Below are 16,556 nucleotides of genomic sequence, written 5' to 3' on the forward strand. Positions count from 1 at the left end.
GGCCTGATGGAATCCAAATTAAACAACTCAAATAGTAGCGTGTCCACTACCAATTCAGTTATCCTGTCGTTTTTTGGTTTTTTCTTCGTGATAATTTTCCATTAAAAGAGTCGTATGTTCAAGTTAGGTTAAAGTTGTCGAATATAATTCATTCAGCTGAATTGTAGATTATTTTAGGAATACAATCAAAACTGATAATCAATCCCAAGATCGTAAAGGAATTGAACCTCATGAGAAGCCTAAATTTAGTTTTGTGAGTGTGAAATAGGCCAAGCCATAATCCAGTGAATCCAATCATTCAATTGCATGAGATGTTGAATTCATTCTGAACTTTTTAAAAATCATCGTCAGCAAGTTAGCACCAAAAATATATTTCTTTGAATCTCCTGCATTTTTATCCTGATTACCTGTTTCCTACTGACAATAAACAAATTTGTGAATAATAATTAAAAAATAATAATAATAATAATGATAACGGAATTCAAGGAAACTAATAGCAGTACAAAAGCTACACAGTCTATTCAACTGTATATTAAAAACCCAAATGGGTGATAAAACTTGGGCTTTGATCTTCAAAACATACCGTTTGGTTGAGAATGAATCAGTTTGCACGAGATGGTATATCATTTGGAAAATCTTCATATATTGTGCTTCAAGGAAATGCAGCACACAGGGACAATTAAAAAAAGATCAATACAGAAACATTGTCAACAAGATAGGATTAAACAATGCAGAGCCTTGCTACTCGCTCGGGTAAATAGATTACAGTACATCTGAGAAGGAACGATCTATTTTAAATTTGATATGCGTGCAGACTCGCACACTGACACACAGACCAACAAGAATGGGGGCACTCGGAAGAGCGCGTACCTCCGCCAGGCTGAACAGTTTACGTTTTCTCCCACCGATAGGCTGGATCTGCATGCGGACCTTTAGCAAAATCGAATTGGCTTGGTCTTGTCACACACCCAATGTGTCCATCAAGTTTCGTTCAAATCCGTCCACAACGTTCTGAGAAATCATGCTATATATTGTTTTGGTCCTATCTCTCAATCATGAAGAATCAATGGAAAATTAATTTTATTTTTGCAGGATCCGGATATTCACCCAAATTGAATCAATTCGTCCTGGTCACACACCCAACCTGTTCACTAAGTTTCGTCTGAATCCGTCCATAACTTTTTGAGTTATCCTGCACACAAACAAACAACCAGACAGAAAGGGGGTGAAAACATAACCTCCTTCACCTTTGGTGGTGGAGGTAATAAAACAGAAACTCCAAAATGGAAACTACGTGTATGAAACACAAAGGTGAAAAAAAATCATCACAATCACAGGCCGATGGTAATGTGACTATTTTAATTTGGCTCATCTGTCTTTAGCAACCATGCTGCTAATGACTCTTCGACTGGCGTGTGTAAAAGTTTGGCTGGTCGAACAAATTTCTCTCACCAAAGTGTTTTCAGAAACTGCTGAGGTTATTTCTTATGGAGTTGAGGAACATACAGCTGAGGCAAAAGATGTCTCGGCTGTATTTTTAGATCGATAAAGGCCCGAAGGCCTTGTTTGGCAAATCTGATGAAGTCGGAGAGTGCAACAGATGGGATGTGACATCCCACCTTTTTGAAGTACTTTTCGAGAAAGCTTTGTCAGTAAGGTTGGCAAAATCCGAAAATTTTTAATATAATGTGCAATGGAATTTCTGTGAAATGTATGAAAGATGGTAGAGGAAGGTGCTGAAAGAAGTGAGAAAGGAAAATCGTTTCAAAGCTATAAACTAATAATATATATGCAATACGAGAGAATTTGAGGTGAGCAGGTAAGGGTTGCCCTTCGTGGAATATCGTTGTTCCCATGAAACATGCGAACCACCAGATTAATTTGTTTATGGTGTAGGAGCTGCTGCCCGGACAGCAGCCATGCACACTCTGCAGGTAGGTAGCAAGTAGGGTAACCCGGTGTCAAGAAACCTCAAAAAAAATACCTGCAGTCCATGCAGGAATTTGTAATATGTTCCAGCAATAAGGTAACAATGCCAGCAATAACGTGCCTCCTCTTCCCGGAAGACACCACGGAGAATCACTTCTGAGCTTTCGAGCCTTGGTCCAAATCTCGTTCCGGCCATAAACGATCACCTTGGTGTCTCACATACAGGGCGAAGTATTAATACGTGTGCCTGCGGTCAGATGACATTACACCAGATGACCTGTCTGGGAGCACTGATTGTTGGTGGAACTTAAAGGTCCCATGAAGAATCTTTTTCATGAAGAATATGCGAGTTCTCACCAGCTCCATGAACAAATCACAAATATCCTTGCCCTGAATAACATTTGGGAGAAGAATGGCAAACCACCCACCATAACCTTTGCTCAGGAAGAGCTTCGGCAGCATCGAAGCTCTCTGCCAAGTTTGTATAATTGATTGCTTGATTCAATGTGAAAAGGCAACCCATGGTGATTAAATCCTTCTTTAATCATGACCTGAGACAGCAGCCTTTTCATTCTCTGCAGACATTGATAGAATCACAAGGTGGTCAAACCCTTGGAATATGTCTTTCAATCTTGACAAATCTCACACTCTCACCATCTCTCTCTGAAAGGACCATCTGGCAAACCCTCCCATCTACTTTCTTAATGATCCTCTTGAGGCAGTTCAGTCATTCAAACTCCTGGGTCTCACGATCAGCCACAATTTTCATTGGAACATCACATTTCAAGGTTGGCCTCCAAAGCCAGTCGTCGAATGGCCATCCTCTGTTGTACAAAGTCCTTCCTTGGCACACATGAACTCCGATACAGCTACAAGGCCATTATCCAGAGTTTGATGGAGTACTGCTCTCCCTCTCTAGGCTGGCTCCCCTGCTCTCCCTCTCTGGGCTGGCTCCTCTGCTCTCTCTCCTTCTCTGGCTGGTTCCCCTGCACTCCTTCTCTGAGCTGGCTCCTCTGCTCTCCAGCTCTGGGCTGGCTCCTCTGCTCTCCAGCTCTGGGCTGGCTCCTCTGCTCTCCAGCTCTGGGCTGGCTCCTCTGCTCTCCAGCTCTGGGCTGGCTCCTCTGCTCTCCAGCTCTGGGCTGGCTCCTCTGCTCTCCAGCTCTGGGCTGGTTCCCCTGCCCTCCTTCTCTGGGCTGGTTCCCCTGCTCTCCTTCTCTGGGCTGGCTCCTCTGCTCTGAGCTGGCTCCTCTGCTCTCCCTCTCTGGGCTGGCTCCTCTGCTCTCCTTCTCTGGGGTGGATCCTCTGCTCTCCCTCTGTGGGCTGGCTCCTCTGCTCTCTCTCCTTCTCTGGGCTGGTTCCCCTGCACTCCTTCTCTGAGCTGGCTCCTCTGCTCTCCAGCTCTGGGCTGGCTCCTCTGCTCTCCAGCTCTGGGCTGGCTCCTCTGCTCTCCAGCTCTGGGCTGGCTCCTCTGCTCTCCAGCTCTGGGCTGGCTCCTCTGCTCTCCAGCTCTGGGCTGGTTCCCCTGCTCTCCTTCTCTGGGCTGGTTCCCCTGCTCTCCTTCTCTGGGCTGGCTCCTCTGCTCTCCCTCTCTGGGCTGGTTCCTCTGTTTTCCAGCTCTGGGCTGGCTCCTCTGCTCTGGGCTGGCTCCTCTGCTCTCCCTCTCTGGGCTGGTTCCTCTGCTCTCCTTCTCTGGGCTGGCTCCTCTGCTCTCCCTCTGTGGGCTGGCTCCTCTGCTCTCCATATCTGGGCAGGCTCCTTTACTCTCCCTCTCTGGGCTGGCTCCTCTGCTCTCCCTTCTGGGCTGGCTCCTCTGCTCTCCCTCACTGGACTGGCTTATGCTCAGCTTGATGCCGTGGAAAACCAAGGCCTTCAAGATCATTGGAATCTCCCACGTTAAAGCTGATCATTTTTTTTTTTTTAATCCATTTTGCCATCACAGACAGGTCGTGGTCTCTCTGTCTTCTACTGCCTCCTTTTTGGTCTTGCACACTCTTCTCTTTCAGTGCTTTGTTCCTCCCCCCCCACACCCCCAGGTTTCTGCAGGGCTCACACGGTTCACCATCAACCCCCTTCTGGTGAAACTACCTTTATCCAGGATCATTGCTCACCTCCGCTCATTTGTTCCTCTTTTCCCCACCTGTGGAACCAACTTCCACATTCCCTTCAATCTCCTTCTCCCCTCCAGGTTTTCAAGACAGCTGTTCACCACCATCTCAAATCATCCCCCATGCAAAACTATATTTTCTACCCCTGTTAACCTCCACACCTCCAAGCTCAGCTCCTTCCAAATTTCCAGTTTTTCTTTCTTGAGAGTTTCCTTCTGTATTCATCTTGTCCACCTCGTGCATTCTTCCCAACCCCTCTTTTTCCCCATTTCCCTTATTTGTCCACGTCTCCATCTACTTTGACTTTCAACCCTGCTGTTGGTGTTTCCCCCTCTCTCTTTCTCTGCTGTTCTTTTTGTTCTGTCGCATCCTGATCCATTCAGTGCTCTCGCACTTCAATGAGCCTTGATCTTCTATACAAAAAAAACAATTGTCTTTCTGTTAGATTTTGGCATTTTTGGGGTTTGTATAATGAGCAGATAAATCATATATGTATTTCTTACTGAAATAAAACAACAATAACAACTCAATTATTACGCAGATTTTAAGTAAGTGACTTAGCTGTCGTCTGTAGTCGCGCCAGTAATCTTGATCAACTTTGCAGTCACGACAAAGGGAATATAGTAAAGTATTACTAAAATAATTATTGTACCACAACAATTAAGAAATGTTGGCTCATTAGTGATGGCTTGTTCGCAGTACAGTTATCCGAAGTGGTTTCTAAAATAATAGACTGCATCTCATTGATTAATGAATACCATGGCCACAAAAGCCTGGCCTAGTGCTAGATGTAACGCGGTAATGATGTCCCAGCACAAAGAGCTTGACAGACAGAGGAACGAACGGAGAAATCCGGCTACTTTAATATATGGATGATTCCCTCTCGGGTTTCAAGACTGCTGTTCACCACCATCTCAGGTCATCCCCTATCCACAATGATCTTTTCTACCCCTATTAACCCTCCCCAAGTTCACCTCTTTCCAGGTTTCCAGTTTCCCCTTCCACTTCTGTTCACAGCTGTATCCATCTTGTTCACCCCCTGTGTCCTATAATTGCTCTCACTCGCAGAGAACCCCCTCTACCCCTCCCTACAGGTGATCTTGTACCAAGTGTGGAACAGGTACTTCTGATACATCTCTTTATTTGGGCAGTGTATAGGCAACAGATCGCTGCCTCGATTGTTCCCAAAAAGTATATGAAGCAAGAACATGTGTACTGCTTATGTGCATTATATATTAATACATTGTGGTTATATCGCTCGGATAATTCCAATTGCACCCACCCTCCATCCCTTCCAAAGGAAGGAAATGCAAAGACATCAACATCTGGAAAAGAAAAGGTCTTTTTTCAAAACCTGATGGAATCAAATAAAACGTTCAAAGCACAACTTCAGGGTACCCTCATTAATCCCTGAAAGTTTCAGCTTCCTCAATCAAATCTTCTTAGAGGAGAGTAAATGAAACATACACAAGTCATACATACAATGTACTTTCCCTCCATTATATAGATTCTTCCCCATTCCAAGCCTCCCTCTCTTTTGTCCCTCAACCCTACAGTTGGTGAGTATCCACCCCCCCTCTCTTTCTGCTGTTCTTTTCCTTCTGTTACGCCCTGATCTATTCTGTGTTCTAGCTCCTCCATTAGCCATGACACTGTATGCAAAAACAAACAAATTCAAAAAAATACAGCACTTGAAAACAAAGGAAGGAAAGTGGATAGCATGCAAGATGTTTGCGACATTCCAATCAGAAGGCTTACCCAGTTTAATTATGGAAGTTCTGGAGTTAAACCTCACCTCACAAACTGAACTTTCTGCCAACATCTGAATCCCAACATTCTCTTCAAACCTGTCATGACATTGTGGAGATATTTCTGTGACCATTAGCCTACTTAAAAGTTATATGTGTTTCACCTTGAATTTGAGAAACACATGCAGCAATAATAATTTTGAATAGCATTTTCGTTGAGGGAATGAATGATAAAATAGAATGAACAATGATAAAACCAATAGTCTTCAACTGCTAAAAACAATTTTATTCCAAACAGTATCAAGCTGCACCCCTCAGAGCATCACCACCTTCTACTCCTTACCCACTCCCAATAATCTCCAACAATTCTTCTCAGGAAATTCTTCCAACATGGCATTAATTAATTTGTTTTGACACAATATATTCATAGTGTAATAAAGCGGTTAGCTATTTAGAAAATATGATCAGTTATCAATTTATATGTCAGTGGGGAGCGGGAGGGGTTAATAAAGGTGGAAAAAATGAATACATGGAGAAAAGTACAATTAAGAGGAAGAGGAAATAGTTTGGTTGGGAGAAGAGACATTTCGGAACTTTGGTGATGTGGGGGATGAGGATAAAGGATCATGTGAGAGTTTGGGAGAAGTGGAGAAGAAAGGGAAAGAGCATGGGAGAGTGTGTTTGATGTGGTGATTGAATATAAAGGAGCATGGGAGAGTGTGGTTGATGTGGTGATTGAATGGAAAGGAGCATGGGAGAGTGTGTTTGATGTGGTGATTGAATATAAAGGAGCATGGGAGAGTGTGTTTGATGTGGTGATTGAATATAAAGGAGCATGGGAGAGTGTGGTTGATGTGGTGATTGAATAGAAAGGAGCATATGAGAGTGTGCTTGATGTGGTGATTGAATATAAAGGAGCATGGGAGAGTGTGCTTGATGTGGTGATTGAATATAAAGGAGCATGGGAGAGTGTGGTTGATGTGGTGATTGAACATAAAGGAGCATGGGAGAGTGTGCTTGATGTGGTGATTGAATATAAAGGAGCATGGCAGAGTGTGCTTGATGTGGTGATTGAATATAAAGGAGCATGGGAGAGTGTGGTTGATGTGGTGATTGAATGGAAAGGAGCATGGGAGAGTGTGGTTGATGTGGTAATTGAATGGAAAGGATCATGGGAGAGTGTGGTTGATGTGGTGATTGAATATAAAGGAGCATGGGAGAGTGTGGTTGATGTGGTGATTGAATGGAAAGGAGCATGGGAGAGTGTGCTTGATGTGGTGATTGAATGGAAAGGAGCATGGGAGAGTGTGGTTGATGTGGTGATTGAATGGAAAGGAGCATGGGAGAGTGTGCTTGATGTGGTGATTGAATATAAAGGAGCATGGGAGAGTGTGTTTGATATGGTGATTGAATATAAAGGAGCATGGGAGAGTGTGCATGATGCAGTGATTCAACGTGGTTTCTTCAACTTTCACAACGTATTGATGCACCTGGGACATCTGGCCTTACATACCTATCCAAAGTATGACTGATCTGCTTTGAGATGAAGTCCTTCTCACATCAGAATTACAGTTTGTGGTTAAGATTCATCCCATCACGAATCAAACGAAAATAAAAGCAGCTCAATATGGCGAGTCTATCATTGAAAGAGCCATCCTATTCTTGATATGAAGCACTTAAATAGGGCACCACACTTGTTATAAATCTGACGATGTTCACAGTGGAATAAAACAGTTAAAGTTATATGCCATAAAATATTATAAAATGATGATATTTTGGGCCTTGCCCTTCATTGGAGAAAAACAGACAAACAAGGGTTTATATGGTATATTTGTTGAGGAGTGTTGTGACAAATCACCTGACACTGTCCCATCTATGGCGTGCATTGCAGACGAGTGTTGGACATTGCCCTTGGCTGAGGTCATCCAGAAAATGTTGCACAACCTCCTCAATGGCTTTGATGACTTCCTCTCTGGGTACAAAGTGAACAGTATTTTGTGAGTTGCAATAGTTTTGCTTCAAACTAAATGCATACAGCTACCATAAGGGCCTGTGACCCAACATTTAAAAACATTTTCAGGACAAGCTTCCCTCCAACGTCAGGCATAGACTCGGTGAAGTTTGCCGAGCCAATTCCTTCATTGGAACTGCTCAACTCCTCAAAGCACAAACCACTTTAGTTCCCAGTGCAATGGATTATTTGCTGTCCACAATTGCCTGGGGTCCCTGCATACCACCTTGCACTCCTGGATGTGGTGGTGCAAATTATTAGTCGGATGAACCATGGCAAGTATACCAATTGGAGTAAGAGACAGTAGGTACTGTATTGTATCAAGAGAAACAAGGAGCTGATACTCTACCCCCCCCCCCACCTTTTGGGAGTTATGAGGAATAGAGAACGTTTTTTGGAAATATTGCATACACAAGTCAGGTTACCAAGATGGTTGCCATGGCAACATAATTCAGCCTATCACCGCCGTTATCTAATTAGGTTGAGATAATGTCACGAGGACTAGATATCTGCAATACGCAAGCTAAATGTTCAACGGTTTTTGAAACATTGCGCACACAAAAGTATGTGTACAGATGATCGGAAGGTTTGATGGAGGTCATTTTAATGTCCCCCATCTCTGACCTTGTGAAAGGGGCGGAGGACAAAATGTGACATAACCTAGTGAATTAATGGAGAGGATTCTGTGTGGATAGAGATTAAAGATGGTAAGAACAATCAAATACTTAAAGGGTGTTTTAAGACTTTTAAAGATTTAGGGCTCCTGGTGTGAATGAAGAGGATAGAAAGGTTCAAGAAAAATTATAGTAGTTCAAGACCTGAGCAACAGAAGCAGCTCATTTGCATATACATGCCCTTTCACATTCAAACCTCGTGCCATTCTCCAATGGCACATCACCTCAGATCTTCGCCGTACTCGAATCCCAATGTTGCAGCATTTCTACAACTACCAGAACGCCATTATAAAAATCCCCACATCAATTCCCACAACAACCTCCACTCGCTTACCGTCGCCACTAACCGCCACAACCATGACGCCTCAACAGCCATTAATTTCCACACTGGGAGCTCACCACTACGCTCACCGCTGCATTACCACTCCCAACGCTTGACCACCATCACCATCGATGCCGACACTGTCTTTCAGGACCAACAGGGAGCAAGGGAGTGCCCTGAATTATCAGAGATACTTGAGTCTGGACGTCCTGGTATCCATCTCAGAACACAAGTGTGCGCTAGGTGCAGTTTAACATCGTGGGGATAGCCCTCACGTTCCGCTCAACTGCGGTCCTCATTGAGTGTCCGACACATGCTTGTGGTCAGAGTGCCACCACATACCCCGGTGTCATGTTGTTCTCGGAGCTCCGTTGCGTGCCCAGGTGGAGAGAGAGCGACTGAAGCCATTTCCAGTGCCAAATCCTTGCCTGAGCTAGCGCCAGGGTAATGGTCCGTACACCAATAAGGGTGCAGGTTAACACTCATTGCTCCTCCTGTTCTGCTTTCAAGTGCCAGCCCCACTGGGGGATTATAAAAGAGCTCTTGGTTCTCTGGCGTTCTCTTATTTTTCACTCTTCTTGTTCTTGGAGTCGCAGAGCTGACAGAACAAGCGGAGCTTGATGGAGGGAACGGAACGGAGTCCACCTGCGAGCAGGAGACACCAGACCGAGCGCTGCCTTGGCCCATTAGCATTTACACGTACTGACCTCTTTACACTCACGATAGTCTATCCTCTCACATGTCATTTTCTTTGTTTCCAAAACCCCCTGATCCACATCTTTACATCCTCCTCTTTGCACTTCATCTGCCAGTCACCGCACACCTCATCACACCTCCTCCGACCACACACCTTAAATACCCTCAGTTTTTCTCCCTTCTCCCCCCTCCCTCCTAAGCGACTTGGAAGCATGGGTCTATCGACCGCACAAAGTAACAGAGAGGTTGCAAATACCTAATTATTTTCTCATCTCTCTTGCTCTCTAACTTTCCTTCTGGTATGTTTCTGATAACAGCTATTGTGTTAGTATGAGATAAGCCTGTGTAAGTATTAGATCGGAACAGCTGTGCCCTGTGTCTGTTTTGTAAACACTTGCATTTATTTTGCTGCACCTCATCAATCCTTGCTTTCCCCTGCTGTACATATTGCTTTTGCATTGAAACCTTTCCTTCTTGTTCCACATGCCTTTCCTTGCCCTCGCTTTATAAAAAAATTTACATCATTATAAATGTACCTCGTTTGTCCTGTCTTTTCCTCCATTGGTCAAGCATAGTCCACATGTACTCTTAGCTGGGAAGTTTTACCCCACCGATTGGTTCAATAGCCGGTGCGTACTTGGCAGCTCCATTCGGCTGCACCTAATCAGGTAAGTTAATGCAAGTATGCATCGAGGGTACGAAACTCCCCCTTAATGCTGCCAAACCACCAGAAACGGTAACACGCGAAGCAGTGCGAACTCTGCCAGGATTGGCAGTACCAATTGGTGCTCATGGTTGATTAGCACCCACTGGCGCGAGGAGTTATCCATGCTCGGTGGCCTCATGACTGGGTGTTCGGAGGAAATCAAATGTTTACCCTCATGGTGAAATTTGAATTCCAGATCCGTAACAATATATACAAAGTATGACAGTGTCTGTTTTTGCATCAATGCTTCGAATATACACGGTGCTCTAATTTCTTCCACCTTTTAGGCCATACAATCTTGTTCCAGATCTGTGTACAGATAGCTGTTAAAATTTTGATGGCCTCTTCCCCAACTAGCATAACGAGTTCTATTGAAATTCTATCCCTACCTGATGCTTTTCCATGTGCCAGCTCTTTCAGGACTGTACGTACCTCACATTCTCTCACTATTGGTTCTTGCTCATATTCTCTTTCTTCAAAGGTTGCCATCGTAGTGATATCTCGTTTGTATAGAGATACAGGATAATCCTTCCATCTTTATTCCACCTGTGTTTCTACTGTCAGATCTTCTCCTGTTCTACTCTTAAGGATCGCAATCCTAGAACTAAACTTTCCTGTGATATCTCTGATCATTAAAAAAAGATCTCTTCATGCCCTCTCTTAATGTGCCTTTGTTTTTTCATCTCTCTTCTTCTGTCTGCAATATTTATTCCCTCTTCTGACAGCCATTTAGCCTTCTTCTTTCTGCTTGCTTTTGGGATGTTGTTTTTGGCCGCTTCTTTTACAATGTCTTCAACCTCTTACCACAGTTAATCTGGCATTCTGGCAACCAATTCAGCTCTGCAAAACTTTTTTTTTCAACCTCCACCACCGAGGGTGGATAGAGGTTATATTTTCACACCTGTCTGTTTGTCTGTTTGTTTTTGTTTGTCTGTGAACAGGATTTCTCAAAAAGTTGAGCACAAATTCAGACAAAATTTGACATGTTGGCTGCGTGATAAGGACGAATTGATTAGATTATGGTGATGTTCCGGATTTGGACCCTGCTACTAGAATTTTTAAGCGATTCCTCAACATTGAAAGATAGGGCCAAAACCATTTATAGCATGATATTTCAAAACGTTGTGGATGAGTTATGACAAAACAGAGGTGGATGAGTTGGTTAGGTGATAAGAACAATTTGATTTGATTTTGGTTCAGGTCCGGATTCAGATCCGACCTATCAGTGGGATACAAAATGAAACTGTTCAGCCTGGCGGAGGTATGCACTCTATTGATTGTTGATCTAGGTTTTTGGTTGTTTTTTTTAAACCTGTATTGCATATTGTTTCGATGTGTTATGAAGGTCATAGTTTTTTGTTTTGTTTTCACCTTTCTCAATTTGATTTGTAGTTTTCCCACAAGGAGTTCATAACCTGTCCCACAATCTGTGGCTTGCTGAATATTGACAAATTGCACAGCACGTCTCAATCTTCTGTTGATTAGAATGCAGTCAATGTGATTTCTATATTGCACATCAGCAGAGTCCAGGTGAAGTCCATGTGTACACTCTTCTCTTGGGTTGTTTGATCCATGTGTTTGCTATTATGAGATCATTCTCCACACAGAACTCCAACATTCGCTCCCCTGGTTCATTTGGGATTCCAAGTCTGTGCTTTCCTGAAATCCCTGGTGCTCCTGCTTCTCCAATTTTTTTGCATTCCAGTCTGCCATGCATACAGCACTAATAATAATTAAAACATCTCCTTTTGGCACCTGTTCTACCAGTTCCTGCAACTTTTCATAAAATTCCTCCACATCTTCATCTGCTGCTGAAGTTGGAGCACATATCTGAATGATGTTGGTGTTCACTGGATTCTTTTCAACCATGCTGATACTAACATATCATTGAATGGATTGTGTCCTAGTACTGACCCTGCCATCTTATAATTGGAAATCACTGCCACTGCATTTATTTTACCAGAAAACAACACTTTGTAATCGTCAGATTAAAACTGTCCCAAACCAGTTGGTTGTTCACTAAGTTCACTTATCCCAAAATTTAAGTTTTTGTCCTCTCAATTTCTCTTCATTACATCTAACTTTCTGTAACTCATTGATCTTTCATTCAATGTCACAATTGTGTGAACGTTTGAGAAGCTCACGTTTGAGATTTAAGAAGTTTGACTTTCAGTTGTGGTGACTGGCGACCTCAGTGACTAGATTTCCTTCTGGATTTGATCCACTCCCATCAAAACGGCCAAATTGTAATATTTAACAGGACTACCTTCTGCTTCTGGATGATGATAGTGATGACAGGCAGGATACGAATCCAACTATATATACATGCCAAGAAAGACGTGTGTGTGTGTTTTTTTGCCATTGTCAAAAAAGGGTCTTGAGGGTCTAATGGGATCTTAAGGGTCTCGAGTGGTTAAAGGGGTCTTCAGGGTCTAAAGTTAAAGCTCTAAAGGTTTAAGGACTCTCAGGGGTCTCAAATGTCTAGCGTCTGACGGTTCAAAGTCAAAGGTCTGTGAAGGTCTAAAAATGGTCCTAAAATGTCTTTAATAAGGGTCTAAAAGTCCAAAGGGGTTTGTTTAAAGGGTCTGAGGGTTTAACGTCAAAAGTCTATCACGGTCGAAACAGTCGGAATGTCTGAAGGGTCTAAAATCAAAGGTTTGTAAAGGTCCAGAGGGTTTAAGGGGTCTGAGAGTTTAAAGGGTCGAAAGCAAAAGGTCTGTAAAGGTCTCGTGGATCAAAAGGTCTCAAAGGTACGTTCCAGTTGTACGTAATTAACGCTACATGCACGTGAACAGTTGGGTAATATTGTTACGGATTTGGAAGCCTTTTGCACACAGACAGTCAGCAGCCCCCACATTTCAGTTATTTTGATAAGTATGTGTTATAGTTAGGGTCCCATCCCCTATGTCTAATGGGAATTACATGCGTGCGCTGCGAAGTTTCTTTATAGTTAGTTTTTTTACAACAAATCCCCTTCACTTCTTCAAACCACCGACTCCATTGCCCACGTGTTTTTGGCTGAAGGCATGGGCAGAGCCTCCAACGCCTCAGATCGAGGCTCTGCTCCGAGGAAGGGCATGGAGCGTTTCCTCTAGCCAATGGGCGAAGGCCGAGCAGGGCTGAGGTGCTCCGGCCAATGGGATGCCAGAGTGCCGAAAGCTACTACAGAGCCTCTTCAGGGGGCGGGCCTCTGAGACGCCCCGACACACCCCCCGAGACGCCCCGCCTAATCAGGAGGGTCATCTCCTCAGGGCCGGCTTCGCCCTAGCCAGATGAAGTGTTCGCCTCCTCCAAAGAGAAACAGTAGAGTGGTTGTCAGGACCAGAGTACTGCAGTCATCGTGGCCTATTGCTTTTGGTCTGTCGTGGTGGCTTGGTCTCGGTTGTGGTCTACGGTCATTTGCGGTGGCTCCTCGTGGTGGTGGTGGCCGAGCAGCTAGGGTCGTGGGCCCGTGGATTTCAGGACGTGGGTTCAAGTCCCGCCGTGGTGGGTTGGAGTCCGGTGTGACCGCACAAGGCGGGAAAGGTACCAGGCCAGGCTCTGTTCCTCTAGCCCCAGCTCACCTTTCCTCCTGGGCTGAGGGGCCGAATAAAGACCCATGGGGTCCATTTCGTGTGTGTGTGTGTGTGTGTGTGTGTGTGTGTGTGTGTGTGTGTGTGTGTGTGTGTGTGTGTGTGTGTGTGTGTGTGTGTGTGTGTGTGTGTGTGTGTGTGTGTGTGTGTGTGTGTGTGTGTGTGCGTGTGTGTGTGTGTGTGTGGCGCCAGTCTGTTAAGTAGAATTGCATAAGTGCTTTCTTTTCATTGTACATTGCATTTATTTCGTGATCAAGTCTGCTCTGTGTCTCCCTCCCTTATAAATAAACCCTCTCGTTAAATGTTCCAGTTCGTTGCCCGTGTTTTCTCCCATTGAGCCAGCACGGTGCGGGCTTGAGAAATAGTGAGGCCGTTTGGGCCGGTAAGTTGTCATTGGGTCCGACGGACTTTGGTAATTCCGCTCGGTTACACCGGACCGAGGTCCATCGAGGGTGTGGTTTTCCCCAGAAGTTAGATAACGTGGGTACTTAGGTATATTGAAATTAGGCAATTAACCCTACCCCACGCAGTCAAAATATTGGCGACCACAGTCCTTTAAGTGACCTGTGACCTTTCGGACTTATCCGAGAGTCACGACCTAAATTCTGGGTTGTTCGGTGGAGACGACCCTACTGCTCCCCATAGTGGTCGTTTATCGCCACCGAACCCCGGCCCACAACAATATAACATGTTAAGCTCACCAAACTCTAGTACTGTACTGTATTCTCTGGCACTGGGCACACAAACCACCCTCCCCTGGGAGGAGGGGGTAAGACGGCTTGCCAGTCCTCCCTCAGGGAGTGGATGTTTCCTGTGAATTCAAATTCCCTTTATAGTTCAACCATTTACCACATTTTATCACCGCAACAGCAAAAAAAAACAAGTGAAATCCTTCAATACAGCGCGTGTGGTGAATCAAATGAGTACACTAATTTTAAAATATGCAATTTATGCTTTTTCAGTTGAAAAACAATTAAAAAGCGAACTTAATATTTGAAATGTAAAAATCTTGTTATTATTGTGATAAGCACCTTTATATATAACAGAAGGAATGAAATCGTTCAATACAGCGTGGCAGAAGGCCGCAAAAGAATGATTGTAAGTAAATTTCAACTACTAATGCATGACGAAACACTTGTTTATGGCTAATATTAAAGAGAATGATGGCATAAGAAGAACTTAGCCTGGAATCCTCGTGCATAACACCGCCCACACAACACACGTGGTGTCCTATGACCAATCAGGAGCAGTGCAGTTACAGTATCGTTTCCTTCAGCTGATTGGTCTTATCCTGCACGTGATGTTTTCGGGGTTTTTTTTCGTTCTTGTTGAATCTGAGGAGATTATGTTTTCGTTCTTGTTGTAAGTAAATTTCAACAACTAATGCATGATGAAACACTTGTTTATGACTAATATTAAAGAGAATGATGGCATAAGAAGAACTTAGCTTTCTGCGTTCGGCGCGAAATGCCATGGTGGAAGGAAATAACATCTTTCGTTCGTTCGTACATGAGGGGAGCGTTTCTTCGGTTTTTTTTTTCCGTCAAGCAATAAATTAAATGTTTTTCACATATATATATAACACATTAGTTTCACAAATTTCCATTGAAATACTCGGGTATTTCCGTCAATTGTCGCCATTTCCATCTGGGTTACGCACTGCCATCTACCGGACGGCCGTCATTGGCTGTCTTGAGGCACGTGGGGGGGGGGGGGGACACCGGACCCACCTGAGACGTGGTAGACGACGCCGGGGACATTTCAAACTCGGTGCAATTGTATACAGCGCACGCGCTGTAAAAAGCAAAAAAAACGTGACCAGGAGAAAAAAAAAATTTTGGGAACAAAGGAATTAATTACGATCAACTATCAAGTAATAAAAGATTAACAAGAGATTACATAAAAAATGTAAAATATAAATTTAACGTCATGTCACATATTGGAAGGCAAGGTGGATGGTTGAGGTGTTTATAATGATCAGGCAAGTGAATGACGATATTATTAACGGCGTTTTAAATAAATAAGAAAACAAATAATAAATTCGATTCCTTATGAAATTCAAAGCTTCAGAGCCGAGCCCTCTTTCCCGCCTTTTTTAATAGTAGGGATTATTAAATTCATTGATCAATATAAACCGCGCGAACGTACTGAAGGAATAAGAGAATGAAAATACAAAGATGAAAATGACAGAAACCTGAGAGGAAACGATCAAGTTAAAGAAATGTTTCACACGTCCTCATACCGTGCCCGCTGCTTGGTGCAGACAATGTCCGGCGGAGCCGTGCTGTGTGGAATCATTGACCGTTTCTGTTTGTGTATATTATCTGCTGTTTCACTTTCGTTTTCTTTCTCCACATTTTTAACTGTATTGTTCTCACAATCGTCCATCGCCAGCTCTCACAGTCTTTGATTTTTTTTTATTTTTATTTTTTACCGCTGAGGTGATTTCACGAACGTTTGGAATTGAACTGTGGCCTCATGAATATTAATGAGCCCACGTAACATTTATTATGCTAATGTTGTTGTTGTTGTTTTTACGAAAACCGTTTTGTGGTATTTTGTGGATTTAATATACATTGCCTGAAAGTGCTGAATTTCTTTTGGTTTTGTTTGCTGGAGTTACGTAATTAATCGACGTACTCACGTTCCGATAGTACGTAATTAATCGACGTACTCACGTTCTGATAGTACGTAATTAATAGACGTACTCATGTTCTGTGCGGAAAGACAGATAAACAGATTTAAGCAAACGGGCCGAGAAGCAATACCCTTTGAAATGAATGCGAGGGAAAA

General features: G+C 43.6%; 1 protein-coding gene across 7 annotated transcripts in view; it reads right to left on the minus strand.

The window, feature by feature from the left end:
- Positions 1-16,248, minus strand: part of SPO11 (SPO11 initiator of meiotic double strand breaks) — a 51,076-nt gene extending 34,828 nt beyond the window's left edge. For 2 of the 7 annotated variants that reach the window (XM_085862364.1, XM_085862366.1), the window contains exons 1-5: positions 16,006-16,248; positions 7,641-7,754; positions 5,830-5,881; positions 1,985-2,135; positions 584-650 (exon numbers count right to left, since the gene is read on the minus strand). In XM_085862364.1, coding sequence (XP_085718490.1) covers positions 584-650; positions 1,985-2,135; positions 5,830-5,881; positions 7,641-7,754; positions 16,006-16,151 — 530 coding nt within the window. In that variant the 5' untranslated portion in view covers positions 16,152-16,248. Of the gene's footprint in view, positions 1-583; positions 651-1,984; positions 2,177-5,792; positions 5,882-7,640; positions 7,755-15,493; positions 15,563-16,005 lie in introns of those variants that run through there. The other 5 variants (XM_085862365.1, XM_085862367.1, XM_085862370.1 and 2 more) reach the window with 4 other exon arrangements.
- Positions 16,249-16,556: the final 308 nt, after the last annotated feature.

This window comes from Eptatretus burgeri, chromosome 17 (assembly GCF_056783735.1).
Source record: "Eptatretus burgeri isolate ZD-2024b chromosome 17, Ebu_testis_v1, whole genome shotgun sequence".
Classification (NCBI taxonomy): domain Eukaryota; kingdom Metazoa; phylum Chordata; class Myxini; order Myxiniformes; family Myxinidae; genus Eptatretus; species Eptatretus burgeri.